Source organism: Neopelma chrysocephalum, unplaced genomic scaffold (assembly GCF_003984885.1).
Source record: "Neopelma chrysocephalum unplaced genomic scaffold, ASM398488v2 Primary Assembly neopelma1_24, whole genome shotgun sequence".
NCBI classification, from domain to species: domain Eukaryota; kingdom Metazoa; phylum Chordata; class Aves; order Passeriformes; family Pipridae; genus Neopelma; species Neopelma chrysocephalum.
The window spans coordinates 3,052,679-3,071,670 of record NW_020897693.1 but is presented as its reverse complement, the minus strand read 5'-3'; the positions used below and the strand labels follow the sequence as shown (position 1 = coordinate 3,071,670).

At 37.3% G+C, this 18,992-nt stretch overlaps 1 protein-coding gene across 16 annotated transcripts in view; it reads right to left on the bottom strand.

Annotated features, from left to right (window-relative positions):
• Positions 1-5,113: 5,113 nt before the first annotated feature.
• Positions 5,114-18,992, bottom strand: part of MRVI1 (murine retrovirus integration site 1 homolog) — a 103,413-nt gene continuing 89,534 nt past the window's right edge. For 15 of the 16 annotated variants that reach the window (XM_027700039.1, XM_027700067.1, XM_027700089.1 and 12 more), the window contains 9 exons: positions 18,083-18,223; positions 15,322-15,453; positions 14,415-14,556; positions 13,707-13,756; positions 11,946-12,053; positions 10,834-10,901; positions 7,911-8,030; positions 6,865-6,996; positions 5,114-5,600 (listed from right to left, as the gene is read on the bottom strand). In XM_027700039.1, the coding sequence (XP_027555840.1) occupies positions 5,360-5,600; positions 6,865-6,996; positions 7,911-8,030; positions 10,834-10,901; positions 11,946-12,053; positions 13,707-13,756; positions 14,415-14,556; positions 15,322-15,453; positions 18,083-18,223 (1,134 nt within the window). In that variant the 3' untranslated portion in view covers positions 5,114-5,359. The remainder of the gene's footprint in view (positions 5,601-6,864; positions 6,997-7,910; positions 8,031-10,833; positions 10,902-11,945; positions 12,054-13,706; positions 13,757-14,414; positions 14,557-15,321; positions 15,454-18,082; positions 18,224-18,992) is intronic. The other variant, XM_027700161.1, reaches the window with a different exon arrangement.

Here is an 18,992-nt window from a genome sequence, read left to right as displayed (position 1 = left end):
TATTCCTGACAGATGTTTGTTGAACCTGTTCTCAAAGACTTCCAGTGACAGGTTCCTAACATTTCCTCAAACGCTCTACTTCAGTGCTTTGCTGTCCTTTACTGTTCACAGGTATTCCCTACTCTAAACTGACTTCGTTGTACCCTAATGTAAACCTATCGCTTCTTTTCCTGCTGGCAATGAACGTGGAAAATAGTTTATTCCCTTATGTTTTGCAACTATCTTATGTATTTAAAGAGTTATGCCTCTGCTCCCACTTTTCTTTCAGCTAAGAAACCCCTGCTGGCTCGCTCTTTTTCTCCAAGTGAGGCCTTACCAATGCCAAGCACTGATTAATAAATTGGTTTACCTGCTTACAGAGTTCAGAATGGTGTGAGACATTTTTCTTTTTTTTGCAACAAGGTGGTTTTGTCACATCATGTTCAATTTGTGATTCAGAAAACTTTTAGATGCCCTATGTCCTCGAACTGTTTTCAGAGTCCTGTAAACACAAATGTAACAGTAGCTACCTCTTTAAGCTGTGGTTTGTACTGTAGAAAGTTCCTACTTAATATATTAAGGCAATATTAGCTTTTAACTGGGCACAGGCCCAATCTCCTAGAGCAGCATATAACATGATTACGATATGATTTGGTATTCTGTAACACAGACAGGCATCTACAGAGCCTAAGGAGAATGGGAGGATGCTGTGGGTTAGTGAAATAATGTCTCCATCAGCAATGAAGAAATGAAAATTGGGTTGTGCTTGGGCCGCGGTTTGGAACTGAATGTTAGTAAAGCTCCTTGAGATCTTCAGACAAATTTCTTCCTCCAGTTTCTCTTCCCTCCTTTATTGTTCTGTACTAACCTGCCTCTACAAAGTGATGGCAATGTGAGATGCTGTAATCAGACTTAACTCTCACTTGAAGCAGGTTGTAAGTGGATTCACTTGCATTTGCAATGTGGGAGGAGAAAAGTAGACTGGCTGTAAAACACTGAGAACATTAAACAAAATCTTACCATCTCCATGCTTAACTTGAACTGCAAAGTACTTCCTGCCATGAAAACTAATCAAGAGCTGGGTTTCTGACATTTTAAAATTGCGTGCTAATTGTCCTGCTGAGTTTTAACACTTTGTGTCTACTATTCTCAATGTGGCAAAGTTCCTTTAGTCAAACTCAGTCTATGCTCTTGATCTTTAGTAGGACTTTTAGCTGAAAAAATGAGATAAACACCTTTGCAAAACCAAACAAAAATATAAGCTGCTTCACACGGTCTTGTAAGAGCAAAACACAGATTAGAAGAGGGAGAAAAGAATTTTAGAGTGATGAAGTGAGACGGAAATAACTATTTTTTTGTCGGTTTCTTCCTTTTTGTATTTCAGCTGTTCTAAAACTGTGTGGAAGATCACTTATCTGGACTGTAACAGTACAAAAGGTCTTTAACCTTTTTCTGTGTCTTCATCATAATTAGTGTGGTGAAAAAAAGCGCAGACTTATACAGAATGATTAATTAGTGTTTGACCTAAATACTTGTAGTAACTTATAAGAAAAATTCCCGGCCTCTCATGCCAGCATGTTTTAAAATGCTGATGAGGGTTGCTAAACAGAAAACTTTTCATATGGGAGGACAGAAGTAACTGTTCTCTACAATCATTTCTAAAGGACCCTTGAAACCTGAACAGCAGGAGAGGAAACACGTTTATGCAGAAAATACAAATGTCGGGGTCTTTCCATGGTTACAGTAATTCCTTTCAAGGCTGTCGCTGTCCCAGAGTTTTTCTCCCTGTCACTGACTATCAGAGATTCAGAAGCTGAGCACTGTCTCTTACCCGCTGGACAGCTCTCCACAAAGCCCAGGCTTCCCCAACTTCCCAAGTCTACGAGGACACAAAGCAAATAAAGAATCCTAACCTTTCGCTCAGAATCCTTTGCTTACAGATTTCCCTTGTGGCTCTCCATGTTTGGCCTCCTCAGTGACACACGGGCTCCCTCTGAAGCAGGTGTTAAGCTCTCTCCAGGATATCTCAGCTTCCTCTCTCATCTTGTTGCTATGGTGTGACAGGGACGACCCTGCTTACAAACATTCTCTCTATTGACACAGGAGTTTGCTTGCTTCTTCTGCATAATTTTCCTGAAAAACTGGAAAACTAAGAACAAGATCCTTGATACATGTAACACGCTGCAGGGTGGACAAGGTAGGATGTATTTCATGAGAACACAGCCATCAATGTGCAGACAGAGCACAGGCAAAACCCAAATCCTTAAGGTAACAACATTGAGGACTTGAAACCATACTTTTATTTCAAAACTCAAGTATGTGATACTATACAGTACAATACCAGCACACTTGTGCAAAATCTTACAATATTACAAATTTAAATATGATACACAAAAATAGTGCCCTTTTGAAATTCCTTTTACTAGAAACATTTGTGCTGTGCAGGAAAAACAATAAATGTGTCTTGTTAAAGCAGAAAAATAAATATTGCACCTCAAGAAAACTATTTCAGTGTTAATAGCATAAATAATAGCTCTGTTTCTTGTTATCTGATGTGATCTTTGAACACAGAAGAGGTTGTTGGTTTTTTTTTTTCCAGATAAAGCAAACTAATATCCAACAAATAAAATGACATTTAGGATAGCTTTTGAGCTTAATCTAGATTCTTATTAAAAAAGGTGTTTTCATTAACTAACTGAAAAATATAAGCAAAACTATTTACTGTGCTGTTAGTCGTTGTGGTTTGTTATTTTTAGTGGACAGTTTGCTCAAAGTAGTTATAAAAAGAAGAATTTTTTTAAAAATAAACTTTATCTTCATTTTTGCACCCCCATTAAAATCTCTTGCCTCCTTCAGTAGATTCCTCAAAACAAGTAAAAACTTTGTGGCAAAATTACACTTGCCTTAGACATGCAAGTAGTTCAGTTCAAATCAGTACAAGTACTTATGGGAATTGGCCCTGGTGCACTAATTCCACAAAAAGCCAGTGTGCTGAATTTCAAGGGAGGATGGAGACCTTGTTCACCCACTGACCAAAAAAGCTTTAGAACATGCTTAACATTAAGCAGTTTGAGAGTCCTGTTGATATCAATAAGTTTCTATGTGTACTTAAAACAAGCTTTTGGGCCCACATCAGTGCAGATGCAAATAAAAGTGAATTAATTCAATTACAGGCACTGATAATTATTTTTCTTCAGTGCAGCCCACCATGTCCACAATCACATAATCAAATACGCTCCATAATTTCTGGCATAGAGAATTCTGAATATTCAGAACTATTTACCTTCAATTTTTAATGCCTTATTAAGCATGTTATTTGTAAAGAATATTAAGTTAAAGAAGCTGATTTTAATAAAGAAGTATTCAAAGAACAACTGACAAGTTTCTTCAAATACTGAAAGTACATGAAATATCACAGTAGTTCTTCACAGTCAGATATTCTAACTGAACCAAACAGATTCCAAGTAATTTGCAAGAAACCTTCTTCTGTCTTATTCTTTACCAATTACAATTTTAGACCAAATGACACTTTCCCATTATCCTTTTTGAACTTCCTTAGGCACACTATTCCTCAATAATATAGACTTTAAAATACAAAACCCCCCTGCCAACTGCTTATAGATTTCCTCATTCCCCACCGCCCCTAAAAAAAAGTGGTTATGGTCTGCTTTTTTAATTTTTCATTTCTTTCTCTTTTCTAAAAATGTCTCCTAAGAAACACGTGGCTAAAGATGTAACAAACAAAAATGCACTAGCAGGATATTCGTTACTAGTGCCAGACGTGAATGAAATTGCTGACTGAGTTAGGAACCTGTTTTCTTTGATAGTTAGCTTGAGGTTCAGTGTTTACACCAAAAGAAAACAGGACAATATTATCTGTGTCTGAACTGAAATTACAGTACTTCATAACACACTTATCCTTCAGTTGGTGAACAGACCTGCTTCTCAGTCAGAAAATGCCGGAAGAATGCAAGATACGAGTGCAATCAAGTGTCACACTGATTTTGATATTGTGGGTCTAGCTAAGGAAAGACACAGTTCACCTTCAGTCAGCAGTGACGTTCAGCAGGTACATAAGGTACACCCTCAGTGACAGACATTCTGGTCTCAGCCCTAGGTGGTGGGGTTTTTACAGATAATGGCTTCACCATTTTGGAATTGCTTATCCAAGAATTTCAGGCTTTCACATTCTTGTGTAAGAACTCGCGACTCCCAGATTGGCAGAACTGCAAGAGATGAATCTCTCATGACCTGGCAGTTCAGCTTTGGAAGTGTATCAGATCATTTGGATACCTGGCATCAGGTTCTGAAAATGAACTACTAAAAACACACAGTGAGCTTTCTTAAGTCCTCACTGCTTCCCTGTCCTGATTCACGTTGGCACTGGTTGGGTTCTGGCTGTTGCAGAACTGTTCCTGTTGCAGATCTCAAAGAATATCTATCACCAGTATTAGTAGTAGGGCAGAGTCCACTAAGTGTGATCACCTGTATACAGAGGTTTGAAGAGTTTTTGTTTTCTTTGTTTCTTTTTTAATAAAGAATTCCCATGTCCAAGACTCCTGTATTTTGGGCTTGGGCAGCTCATCTAACCTTCCAGACAGCAACTACTTTTTGCTGTAACCAGTCCTGACTCTGAGTGTCATACAGAAATTTCTGCAAAGTATGTCCCTTTGATATACCAGAAGTTCCTGGATTTATTTAATGATGTCACGTAGACCCCATTTTAGGTTCTGTTGAGTATTCCATTTTAAAAAAAGTGGTGGTCCCATTCTTAAAGTATATCATAAAACACATTTATGCATGTACTTAACATTCCATTTAAATAATCATACAGATAATTCCTCTTAAAATTACTCTTTCAGCAAGGCATTTGGTCTAATAATATAATTAGATTCTTCCATAGAAGAACTTCTATGTCTACCCAATATTCATGAATAAGGAAATTAATTAGACTCTTAAACCCCAAAGGACTTAAATGCAATTAGTACTTCAACGATCAACGAAAAATTCAGGAAATGCCAAGTAAAGTACTAACTGCAAATGCAGGTTTTATGATTTTCTTCAAAACATCAGTGTCCTGTGCAAATCATTCTTTTAAACGTCTTGCTGGTTGCTCATTACTGCCACAACCTTGTCATGATTCCACATTATTTTATTTGTATCAGTCAGTTACAACAAGAGGACAGACAGGATTATTCATCAGATTTTCATCTTGGCAAGATGTGTTCACCCTGCATCCCCAGACCTGGGGGTGTGGAGCAACTCGCTTGTCTGACAGCTCACGTGTGACAGCCGTAGGGGTGACTAAGCACTACCTTTAACAACAGTGGTCTAAGATGCAAACTTGCTCAGGTACCAGAAATACGTGGTTGTTCCTTTATTATTCAGCGCGTTGCTCATGTCGAAATCCTGAGTTCCACCAGGAATACTGGTGGGCAGCAGAGCAGCTGGCCTTCCCTTCAGCTCCCTCGGACTTCTCATCGCAGGAGTTGTAGGAATGGTAGATTCCCAACACCACAGCAAAAATGACGATTGCAGCCACTACAAGCCATACCACGTTCCAGTGTTTGCACAGTTTGGGGTACAGTATATATAAATAATTAATGATGACTTCAAGTCTGCTGTAAAATCAAAAGAAAACTGTTATATATGCAAATTTATTATCTTAAGCTTTGCAGTTTGAGAGGTTTCATAGATATATGGTGCACCATCTTTTTTCCCAATACAAACACCTTGTCAAAGAAGAAACAGACTGCAAAGTTCTTCTAAGGAGAGCTGTACACTCAGATATTCCAACTCAAACTATTCTATGATATGAGTAATATTTGCAAGACTGTTAATTTGACTTCTATTTCTCCCACCTGTCTCAGAGCTTGATACGATGCAAAATCCTGCACTGTTCATATCTTGATCCACTAAACTAAACATTAGAACATGTCATAAACATTTCTTTCTGAGAGTGTCATGACTAGCGAGACGGCTGCCCTCTGAACATGGCTGAAGCCTCAAATCTACAGATGTTTATAACCACAATGCTTATGGAGTGGAAATGGATTCTTCCAGATCAAGTAAGGTTCCCTGCCTTAGCTTGGCATTGGACATACTACTTCCTTTGGCCAGCATTCCATTTGCCTCTAACTCAAGAGACTCATGGCTTTTCGAACGCAGGAAGCAGCAGGTGAATGGAATTGGGTGACAGAGCCACTGAGGGGACTCAATAATGAACTGTAAGAAAAATTGAACATTTCAGCCGTGTTTTCCAGTTAGACACCAAATGCTTCAGGGAAGACATGGAGCAGGTGATTCAGAAGTCCCCAGTACAGACAGAGAGCACTGGGTACAGGAGGGTGCAATGAGCGTGTCACTCCAGTGACAGGCAGGAACTCCAGCCGGGTGCTGTCGTGCTGCACCCACTCAGCTCCCAGAGGCAGCCAGCACCTGCCTGTCCAGGTCAGAGCAAGCCCAGCATAGCTGAGGAGCTTGTCTTACTCATGACCCTTTGGGAATGACATACAGCACAAATTTGGGCATCAGATTCCTGAATTACAACCTCCATGAGACAATGCATGTCTACAGAGAGATACCTTCTGGCATCTAAAGAACTTTTCTGGAATCTTTTTTTACCTCAAATCAGAACCAAACCCCATTAAGATGAAGCATCTTGATGTCAACATACAATTTTAGCTGAAACAGCAAAATAAAAACTTGCATTTTGTAACTACATTGTCTTGGAAAGTGCCTTTCTGTGAAAATACTGTTATTTGAAATATGCTTCTCTAGACTGTGGGAAAACATGTCAAGGTGATAGTATAAAACACTTGGTTGGGTACCACAAATAGAACAGAGTGGCCCCTCTTGTATAGACATATTACCCCACTCTCTCACCTGCTTTTCAGGTTTTTAATCTCATCTTCATTTTCACTTTCTTCATGTTCATCATGACTTTCTTTGGGTGTCTCTTCATCTTCTTCCTTCAGTTCTTGAAGTTCTTTGGTTTTCTTCAAGCCTTCCTGATAGCTGCAACACACAAAACATTTATTTCTTAGTCTAGCATGCTGTATAAGCCTGATTTTATTTAATGAAAAATTAACTTTATGCTTTGATACATTCAATAAAACAGAAGTAGCAGTGTTGCAGCACTTAGACGAGTAAAAATTAGCTGAAGACTGTGAGTACAGTACACAGACAGCCTTAACAGAGGATTATATAAGGGCTGATACAAAATTTATGATCTTGAACAACAAAAAGAGGTTATAGTCCTCAACAGAGAAAAATTTTTTCTATTGTAAAGGAGTTGGTAAATATTTCTCTATTATTTTTCAATAATTTTGAACACCTTCCAGGTATTTCTTTTCTCCTGGAGAATGAATCAATGCTGAAGATAGATGGCATGCTGGATTCTGCAGGAGGAGATCAAAATTTTTGTCTCACTCTAAATCCTAGTACAGAGTTCTTTGCTTGGCAATTCAGAAACAGATCCCAAAGTTGTTAATTGCCCCAAAACACATTGTGTAAAGCGCTTTGTGACACAAACAACATGACTACTGCAATGGTTGATACTTACTCTTTACTCGTTTCCGTGTAGCCTTTTCAGAATAAACATTTCATAAGGCTGTTTTTGGATTATCCTGTCATGAAGCTGAGCACTATTGACATAAGAACACCCACCCAATTCAGAATCTCTGAAATAACTGCTCTCCCACAGTTTGCCTTTCATTAATAAAGGATGAAAATCAACAGGTACCATGCAAATGCGATGAGTGAAGCTCACTCGTGTTGTTTTCCACATTGTTCCAATTACTACTATCTTCTAGGAGCACCTTTCAATTTTGTCACTCATTTAAAATTGCATTTAAAAATAAATTTTAAAAACATATGCAGTAATCTGGTAGCACATATTTACAGATTCAGTTGACATAAAATATTCCCACCCTTTGTTATATGCTTCCTCTTCTATCTTGGCTTTAGTTTCAGGACTGATCTCCTCCAACCCACTCTGTGACAGCACAGAAGTAGAGGTTTCACAGTCAGGCTCTCCATTAGACTTTCCACTGCCAAGACAAAAAGAAAAGACAAATAGAAAAAAATGTCACTGAAATGTGCTGTATTTGGAGCACACTACAGTTTTGTGACTTGTGGTTTGTCTTTTTTAATGTACATCAGAGAAATGAAATGTCTTTCAAAAGAAAAACTAAACATCAAGAAAAACATTAGTTTCAAAATGTTGTAATTTAAGAACAGTAATTACTATGTTTCTAAGGTAATATGACTTGCATTTTACTACTTGTTTAAAAAAATGAAAAAAAAATTCCTTTTGTTTCCTGGCTCATCCATGGGATTTATTTGCTATTCTTGAAAACATTTCCATCAATTTTCTAAAAATCATCTTAGATATTGTAACCAGCTAAATAAGGGGAAAATAATAGAAATAATATCAAATACCAATTTAACAAAACATTGGTTTTATTTGCCTTTTAGGTACTCTCCTCTGCTGACTTTATATGCTGAACTGATGCACAGGTGAAAAAAACCCACAAACACACACATTTCTTTAGTCACTAAAACTTTTCTTAAGTAAAAGCTTTGAGCATTTAGCCTTAAGTTAAGCCATTTTGTATTGCTCTCTTCCTGCAGTGTTCTCCTATCCTTATTTATTTGATCTGGGACAAGGAGTTTAAGTAATTGAGACGTAACAGCAAATCTATGAAAGTCCAGGTTTAATAAACTCAACAGTGGAACCCATTTCAACTTCTAGAATCCAACCTTTTTTGTAGGCCTTATTTTTTGGGCACTAAAATTGACACCATCTGTGGGTGATGGATTTTCTCTTAAGAAAGAAGTCATGTTAACAGGAGACATTATTTTCACTTGGACTTTAAACAAATAATGATTATAAGCCTGAAGTGCTTAAAAATACAAAACTATGTTGGACTATGTAATTTTACTGTACTATAGCAGCTGGCCCATGAACACATACTTATGCTCAAACTTGAATTTTAAGTTCTACCTCTGTTACTTGACAACATGTTTTGTTTTCTTAAGATCCAGTGTGAAATACTGATAAGCTTTTTTGGTTGTTGCTTTTTCTCCCAGAATTTCTGTATGGTCTCAAAGATCTTGCAGAGTTCTTTTGAATTGTAACAACTAGTGCTGTAGTTCACTGTTTTTGTTTTCCCAATTGTTGCATGTTTACATTCTTAGTAAAGCTCAGAGACATAAGATAAATTTTGTCCTGCCCAGCACTAATCTGAAGAACATGAAATTTAACATGCTGTACTGCTGTGAGATCTACACATTTCAAAGGTTTTGATTTGCATGTTGAAAGCATCCTAAAAATTTAATTTAAATTAGTATTTCAGACATTTTATTGTGATGCCATAAACAGTTTGAATGTCCAAAGTAGTAGTAGTAACAATCCCAACAAAAATCAATGTGATGTTTTAGTAAGTCTATTTCCGAAACATCAGCAAGCAACTTCCTTAAAAATGTGCAACTTTTTCCTTGGAAAAGGACTTGATAACTTTTTATTTTTGCTTTCTGGGCTAATTATACTCACAAATGAAGTATATGCACACGAGTGTGCAAATGCAGCAGTGCCAGTGTTCATAATGGTAATTATTTCCAGAGACCTTGTGGAACACTGTGCCTTCTGTTCTCATCCCAGCCTCACGAGTTTCCATGTCACCCACCTTTCCATCCTGTTACTGCAAGGGCTTTACATTCCAATGGCTTGTATAAAGCTAAATTACTTGTCTATGTGGACTTCAATTGGAAGAATTTCAAAGTTCTTTCCACAAATGGGAAGATGCACATGCTTCCCAGCAGAGCTATTCGTCACTTTTCTTATTCATAGAACCATTATTTTGCACCAAAAATAATACTGTTTAAACCCATGGAATGAAGAACTATTAAGTCAAATGGAAAACAGCAACACACCTTAATCCAGCCAGGGCACCTGCACTAATGTAAAGTAATATAGAGTCAAAAGGGAAAATGTTTTAATGAAAAATATTTTTGCAATTTACAGGTACTAGAAAAATAGAGATGTTGAAGTATTTGCTTGTCACCAGGTTAAAAAAAAAAAGTCCTCTTTCATAGCTTTATTTTCTAATTTTAAAATGCAAACTTCCCTGGCTGCTATACTAAAACTTCAGATTGCAAAAACTAAAATCTCTGACCTAATGCTTTAATTTATCAGAATGTTTAATTCATTGCACACTAAAAAAAATTACTACTTAATTTAATAATGGTTTTGACTTCAAAATTTTGATTATCTAATATTATGATAAATTATACTTATGAGTTTCATATACTTATGTTTACTCATATAAATTTCAAAACCTACATGACACTGAATAGCATAGTATTCCAAAATATGATTCTTCCCAGCCAGCCACCTGTTGAAAAGGCAAGGGTAGAACACAAACTTCTATTACTGGGATTGTCAAATTAAGGAATATTCATATCCTGGGTTGTTCATGGCCAACTTTAGATGCAGCATTAATTTCTTCAAGGAAATACATTGAAAAAAAATTCATGTGTACTGTATGTAATACTCTTAGTTTTCTCAAGCTTTGAAGGTGTATAATCTGATGCATTTTTTACTTGATGAGTTCTAATGATCACAGCAGGCTCAGTTTAGTTCTGAGATGCTGCTTGTAAACTCCTTGACCATGAAAAGAAAAATATGATGGTGACATTGTAAAATACAGTTACCAGATCACAAATCAACCTAAGCTGACGTTGTGTCACTGATTTCAATACCTCATGCCTTGGTTTAGGAATGATAGAAATGATCCAATTATCATTTCATGCTAGGATTTAATAGGTAAGAAGATGACCTAGACAACTCACTTTTCTAGAAGTGCTGGCAGAGCAGGACTAGACGTTAGGCTGCTCCTTCCATTACTAGGTGATTCAGACTGTAAGTAAAACACAGCAACAAATGTTATATCCATTAATAAATTTCAAATGAGTGTTCAATAAAATGGCAAAGTCAATGTGCTGCTTAGGTTTTCTTCCCACGCTCAAGAGGAAAGTATCTTTAACATGGAGCTTCCAAATTTACTACAGTAAACGGGGGACTTGCACACTAAGAATTTTCTCTGAAATACATTGATCACTGAATAGTATAATTACTTTATTTCATCTCTCCGATTATCTGAAGAATATTAACAGCTGAGTTTTCTAACGGAAATCTTAAACAAAACCAAATCATAATAAACCATGGCAAACAAACACAGTTCCTGAAACAATTGACTCTGAGGACATAATAACTAAATTGCACAAACAGATGCTTTTCTTAAAACTAAAATGGATTTAGCTTCTCAGCAAACCCCCTCACATAAATAAACCTACATTTTTAACTGCATAACTTTCAGGTTATGTCCCATCATAGCTCATCTCTGAACAGTTAGTATGCCTTGTAGTTTTCCTCCAAAGCATTTATATGGATTCATTCTGTTCAGATTAGATTATCATTTGTTTTAATTAAGTTTTCTAAACAAACAGCCAACACAGAGGCTGATGACTTCACTAATCCCAGATCATCACAGAACTTCTAAATATGTACCACATACATTTCTGTACATTGATTACGTGTTTCTGTTTAGTGTTCTGTGGTTTCTAGTTAAAACTCCTCTCCTACACTGGACACCTATTTTCACAACTTCTTTCCTGTATGTTACTACAGTCGAAAAGGCAAATTGCCTCACTAATGTGCAATGCCTCTGAATCACCAGCCCTCCCTATTCAGCAGTTTCTAAAGTGATCATTTAAGGAGGTAGATTCTGAAGGCACGTGTCCCTTCCAAATAGGAATTGCCTCTGTCCACACCCTTCACTAGGATGGAGTCAAAACAAGTCAAACCAATGAAAGGGCTTCCATTTTTTAGTAACTGTGGCTTGGTCGTACGTAAAAGTAGTTTAGACAAAAAATAGTACCTTTAAAATATGGGGTTTACTTACCAGGGATGGCATTGAAGGTATAGGTGAAGCTGTTGGTGACTGACCAGGAATGTTCAAGGAGTTAAACTTAGGAACAACCGCAACACTGACTCTCCTCCGAGGCATATTCTGTGAGGAACAACAATTTATGGTTTTTTCTATCACACAGCAAGACAGACTGAAGAACACTTCTGTAGGTTAACAGGTGTGGAAAAGATGTAGCTTAATGTCTCTTGGGGAAAAGGAGATAATTAAGATAAATGGATGCTAGGCTGCGGTTTTCCCTAGAAATTTCTCTAGTATGATCTGCTGTGGCAAGTGCTTAGTGTGAAATGAGTGTGGTACAGGGATGCTGCTCTTTTCCCTCCATACTGAAAGCCCAGTAGAGTAAGTCACACAACAGATGTGGTCTGAGCTGATATTGTCAGCTCTTATTATATGCTATTATCTTTGAATAAATCAGATGTATAACGATATTGGGGAAAATGCCATGTACCCATTCTGATATCCCGTACCCACTATGATATACTGATTACATCTAAACCTACCAATTATAACTTACAGAACCAACAACACCCATTCCTTCCACAGGAACATCCTGTGAACATCCCCTTCTCTCCCACCCTTGAGTTGTTAGATACCACCATGTGACATTGCTTACATTTCCCAAGGATCATGAGTATTCTTTATATGACAAACACCTGCAAGCTGTACACAATATATTTGAGCTCAAGTACAGATCACTTAAGTTTTTGCTGTCATTTGGTAAGTAGCTAAAGGTTTCAACCTATAAAATCTATGTAAAATCTGTGCTTCCAACTGAGTAAAAACATCAAAACACTTACAGCATCTAACAGCTTTGTTTCAGTGCAAATCCAAACAATTCTGGTCTAGACAACTTTACAGGAAAAGAGTTAAACACAGATTTAGTAAATACATAGGAGGAGTCACCTGCTCCGTGATCCTGGTTCTAGACTAAACCAACTGTACCTATTCATTAATGACAATTTTATTTAATTTACTGCTGCAAAACTACACAGGGGAGTCTTCAGCCATCTTAGGCAGACCATTTTAGTGTTTTGGGGCTTTCTCCCCCCTCTTTATTACTTGGACTTGTCCTTCCTAAATTTAATCTTTTTTTGGGACCTTTGTTTCAACTTATCTGGTTCTCATTCTGAAATCCAGTGTTGCCCTTAGCAGGCTCTGTGCTCTAATTCTTTATACCCAACACTCAGAGGTGGCAGGAATAAACTAAATCTAAGGAACTACAACCTAAACAAATAAAAATATGAAAATAAACAGTAGACTGAGTATAATGCCTCTGACCACCAATGGCCACACTGGGACTCATATCTCTCAAATCACTGGTTGTTTTAGCAAGTTTTGTAATAAGCTTTATCTCCAACACTTGGAATTTTTGCAGAAATGAAACACTGGACGTGTTGAAGCTACTAATGGGTCAAGCAAAAACAATCTGAGACGGTCTCTCACTGAATACTTTGTCAAATCAAACAAGATACTTTGATGCTAACCGAAAAATGAGCCCCACTTAAAAAATAACTGCTCCCACCTAAGGTGCTCTGACCATGACGAAATTCTTAAGATAATGAAAATGTTGTGGTCATGGAATCCTGAACCATATGGTAGGTTTTGATCCCATGTTCAGTTTCCTCACTGAGGAACTAGAACAAAGCACAGGACCTAAGCCATTCTCTGGAGCACTGGTAGACAAAGACATTTCACTACACTAAATGTTCATTTTTTAAAATATTGTAGAATTACCTTTCCAACAGTAAGAGACATGGATCTAGATGAACGAGGCACTCCATCTTCTACACAGAAAAAAGATAAAAACCAGCCTTAGACTATATGAGTATCTATAAATACTAATAGAGCCCTTGCTTGTATTTCAAACTCAGATACAGTGTATTTATACAAGGTCTTTAGTGACCACATATTTATCTGTCATGCAGTTCTGATCTCAGCTTCACCTGCAGAAGAAATTTGAAATAATTGCAAAAATCAAACCATTAGTATCTTTACTGAGATCAGGCAAAAGGCCACTATCTACCTCCACATACAGATACTTGCAAAATAAAATACTCATATTTCAGTTTCCAGTACAGGAAAGACAAGGTTGCAAAAAAAAAAAAAAAGTTTTGAATAATGAAATTTTGCCATTATCCATCACCTAAAAGGTATCTGCATTAAAATTGCACAGGCTATGTGCACGTGAAAGAGGCCAATGAAAATGTCATTGAATCTCATCAGAATTTGGTAAGTGAAAGTGATTTCAAATTACTGTACTATAGCATCGAGTATGGTTCATATGAAACATTTGAACTTATTTCTACAACTTTTTTAAATCTACACCTGTACATCAGAACTTCACGAATAGGTTTTATGGTACTTCACTTTTAATCATTAAGAGCACCAACATCTCCCTGTATAGAGGCAAGACAAACCCTTAAATTTTTATTTTTTTTTTACCAGATGCACCATAGCTTCTGCTAGAATTCTGATTGGCAAGTTTCTTGAACTCCATTAGTTCAGCATGATCCTTTTCATATGTTCTTTTCAGATTTTCCACATACTGCATCATTACTTCTGTTGCCTTTGACATGCGTTTCTCCTAAGGAAGAAAAGAAAGAAATACCCAGTTAAACTCTACATGCCTCCAACAAATCATTTGCCTTTATATCTATGCTCCCTGTCAGGGCTAAATCTGGAATAGCTGTTCTTTAAGAAATATTGGTATCTCAACAACTGAAAATTCCTAAGCTAGTTAAAAGACGAATGCACATGCATTCATACATATTTCACAGAATATCATAATTTATGTTGACATGTATTTATACAGCCTTCCTGTGTGCCCATCTGATTAGTTATGTGGCATACCACATTGGTTTTCACACCCTCAAGGGTCTTAGTCACTGGCATCAGTCTGGTTGCTTAAAAGGGAACAGTCTTGAACCTGGGAGGATATTGCTGTGTTCTCATTTATACTCGCTCTGTTCTTATACTCTTTATAGTTGCCTGACTGAGCCACTGCCAAAGGCAGGTGACTGAACTAGATGAGCTTTTTGACCCAGAAAAGTTTCTTTACTGGTGCTGCACTGATTTGAGATAAGTTTCGTGTGATGGAGCTGTAGTTCTGAATAATGCATTCAGAATAATGTTCCTATTGCACAGATGTTGAATAGCTTAATGGGTAACCTTTTTCTGTTCAAATCTTATTTCCAGACTGAAATGGTGTCTTATGTGACACTGCAATAAAAGTCTTTAATCTGTCAAAAGGGCAAATAAAACTCAAAGGGCGAGTGTAACCTCTAGCTATGGTTGAAAGAGAGAGGGAACAAGTGTAGGCAAGATACACATTAAATGAGGATGTTCCTACCTGGCGAACGGCTCCGACCATCTCGGCGCGACTTGACAGCCTGGCAGCCAAACGCCGCAGGACAGCGATGTCCTCCAGCAGCTTCTGGTAAGCTTCCCTGTGCTCATAGTGGTGCCACAGGTGAGCTGAGGACTGGAGGGCAAATACATAAGATTTATCATCATGTCTTGCGGCTTCTAGTTTTCAAATGAAGTAGCCAGAGCCACAGAGAGGGTAAAAATGTCTAGGCAGAACCACCCACAGACAGAGTGGCCCCAGAGGAGTGCCAGCACTACCACCACAGATGACCCAGAGAGTGCTGCTGCTGTTTCAGGAGTTAAAGAGGCCTCAGCACATTTGCAACACTTTCCCTCCTGAAATTTGTCATGAATCGTGCCTCGCTGCCTGTGCACTTTACAGATGACAAGTTTATTTGAACTAGCACTTAAAAATCACTACTGAAGCACAAACATTTTAATTCCCTGGGCACAAGGTGTTAAGAAGGACATGCACCTCCTTTCAGTGTCATGATACTTCACTTTCATTTGGAACATGAGACATTATAGTCTCAAGAATTCCAGATGTAAAAGAATAATTAAAAAAATAACATAGCCTGTAAATCAAATGGCAATTGCAATTTCTGAACCTCTTTTTGTCAGTCAATAGGCACATCTATTCACTGGATTAATATTGTCACTTTGACAGCACAGATTACCACTGGAAAGCATCAAAGCATATAAATTCCTTGGGATTGGTTCCCAAAAGCAAGAATGCATTTAGATGTTTTATTAGCCAAAGCCTTAGAGAATATCTCTTCACTGAATACATTTTCTGTTCACAGAGAAATTTGATATGTGACAACCCTTTACAATTTAGTTCAGTCTTACAGGCAGACTTCGTCATGCTGCATGATTTCTATATTCTAAAAGAGCATTTTTAGGATGGACCAGTTTTGGCAATGAGGTTGTTTTAAGTAATTAATCACTGTGCTGTTGTCCACACATTTTCCCTCTGTCCAGCTGCAATGTGCCCTAGTTCTCTGCAACCCCTCACTTGTATTGCTGCAAGAGTAAGTCAAGGAGTTGAAGTGATGTGAGAAAAGAATAACCTCTGCTCCTCTTTTTCTCCCTCACCTCAAAAGAAGGGAATGATATGTGGTAATTTTTGAGTAGAGTTGTTTCAGAAATTGCATTTATAGTGCTAACCTTTGGTGTAGAAACACAGCCAAGAGACTGATGAATCTGGCACAACAACAATTGCAACCACAAAAATTTTTTACACTTATTTATCATGGAAGCTACTTTGATAATAAATTGCAACCAAAATTTGACTGCGAGAACCAAGAAGGCATAAGAGAAGAATCTGTCTGAGAAAAATCATGCATAGAATTTCAGATTTTCCATTTTTTTTACTTGCAGCTGTAACCTCCTTATTTTCTTGAACAAATCTGAAGTTCATGTAGATCAGCTTTCTCTGGAAGTTAGGATTTTTAATAACAAACATCAATTATCACCAGACTCATTAAAAGAATGAGAAAGACTGGTAAAACTGTCATTGAGCCATATAATGTATGCCTGCCCTACAGAAATGAAGATAACCTCTCAATGAGATTGGAATGAGTCTAATATGATAGAGATTACAAAGAAGTCATCACTACATTTAATTGCTTGTTAGTTTATTCCATTGTATAGAACAAAAGCTTTCATAGGAATGGCAGTTTCCAATTTGTTATAAATTACATAAAAAAGCTTGTAAAAGCCAGACTGTAGTGTGTGAACTGCACAGAGGAAGAAAAAGCTAATCACATCTGTCCCATGCTGGCAACATGGTCCTTGGTGCCTAATTAGGGATTCTTAAGAGAAATACACGGCAAACCTAACAGACATTTTTTCAGTCTGAAAATCCTGAGATTTAATGAGTTGTTTTTGCTTGCTCTTTACATAGAGAACAGAGGGAAGAGCAGCAAAACATTCAAAACATTTTTTTTCCAGAAACAATTAATTTGGAAATGCAGATTTGAAACTACAGATGAAAAGATGTAAATATAGCAATCTTTTTGATAGTATGCTTTCTTACCTGATCACATTCTTGATAAAGTAAATTGGAGAAATATATGTTTTCCTCACTATTTCTCATAAGAATGGCAGCACCTCCTTGTAATGTGCAAACTGGTTCTACAGCTTTCATTTAGCAGCATGTCATCTAACCATCCCTTCCCTTTTCTGCACAAAAACATGTGCAGCACATAGGTTGACACATCTCAGAGATATATTTGTCATTTCAGTTAGAAAATGCAGAGAAAGCTGGCAGGAAGGACTGAAAACTGCTGCTATAAAGGAACATCAGGGACAGCTCTAATGGAAGTGTATTCAGGCCCAAAACCTGATCCTGAGGGTGCATGTATTCCCTAAGTAATCCCCGCTGTTTCCTTTCCTGTACCACCTTCTTGTATCTGCATCTTTCAAGCTGCAAATGTCAGGACTCAGGTTTCAGACCATTTCAGAACTGACCAGCAAATTAATAGTATTTATTCCTGAAATCTGCCAGATGTAGGGCAACATCCCCTATGCCTTTCCAGCAGTGGTGGCCCACTGTGGCAGAAAATGCTCTCTCTCCTGTAGAGTGGCAGGCAGCTCACGGTAAGGAGCTCGAGCAGCAGAAAATGAAGTTTTGGGGCTGAATTTACAGTACATGTAAGAAAGAATAGTCATGCATATTTCCAATGTGTGTGCACTTTCACGGACATTACAGTTCAGGAAAAGAATTCCTGTTGTTTTCTTACCGTAATGGCTGCTTTAAAGTTTTCCAGTTCCTTCTCAGCATTCTCTTCTGTAAGATTTCTCTCTCTCTCTGCTTGGTTAATTCTAGATTCCAACGTGTAACTATCATTTCTAAAGGCCAAGGAAAGCTGTACAAATACATTCTGTTTGGATTAAAAAAAGGCATTTTTTCAATAAGTCTCACAGCAATGTAATTTCCAATAACAATTTATGAATGAGGTATTTGTTTAACAAACTTCGGTACTTTAATAAGTACTGAAACGGAAAACTGAAGATATTTTTGAAAATTATTTTGTTTCAAAAATAATTTCTATTTACTTCCACTAAATTATGAGTAAATGTGCTATTGCCTCTTTTCCTGAATGTTTTTCTGAGAGCTCAGTAGAGCAGAGACACAATGAAGGAAGTAGCCCTACCAGAAGCACCAGAATCACAATGGATCTGTTTTCTAGCTGGACTTCCTCCAAGGGTCCCCAAGGTTTTTAAACAGATAGTCTGTGCAGAGGAAGTCCAGAGATGAGCTCAGCATTAGCATTGTTTTACCTAAGGGATAAACACCTACCACTGAAGCCAGCGAAAGATTAAGTGCTAACATTTTTATTCTCTTGCACCCTGCTTTTAAAGATTGTTTCTTTCTTCACCAGATACATTATTTCTTAGGATTAATACTTTGCAAAGCACAAGGCACCAACAGTTCCATGTATCTATGTAAATAAAGATAATTTTCTTGACTGGTATGTGAAAAAGAAAAAAAGAAACAAAGCCTGCAAGCTAAAGAGCAACCTGCAAACAAAATTATTGGTTTGAACTGAGAAAGTAAAAACTATGTAAACTAACAGCAAGATATTATCAAAAACTGCCCCAAAGCTCCTATTGGCCAATAAAAATGCAATTTAACTTGTTTAGTTTCTG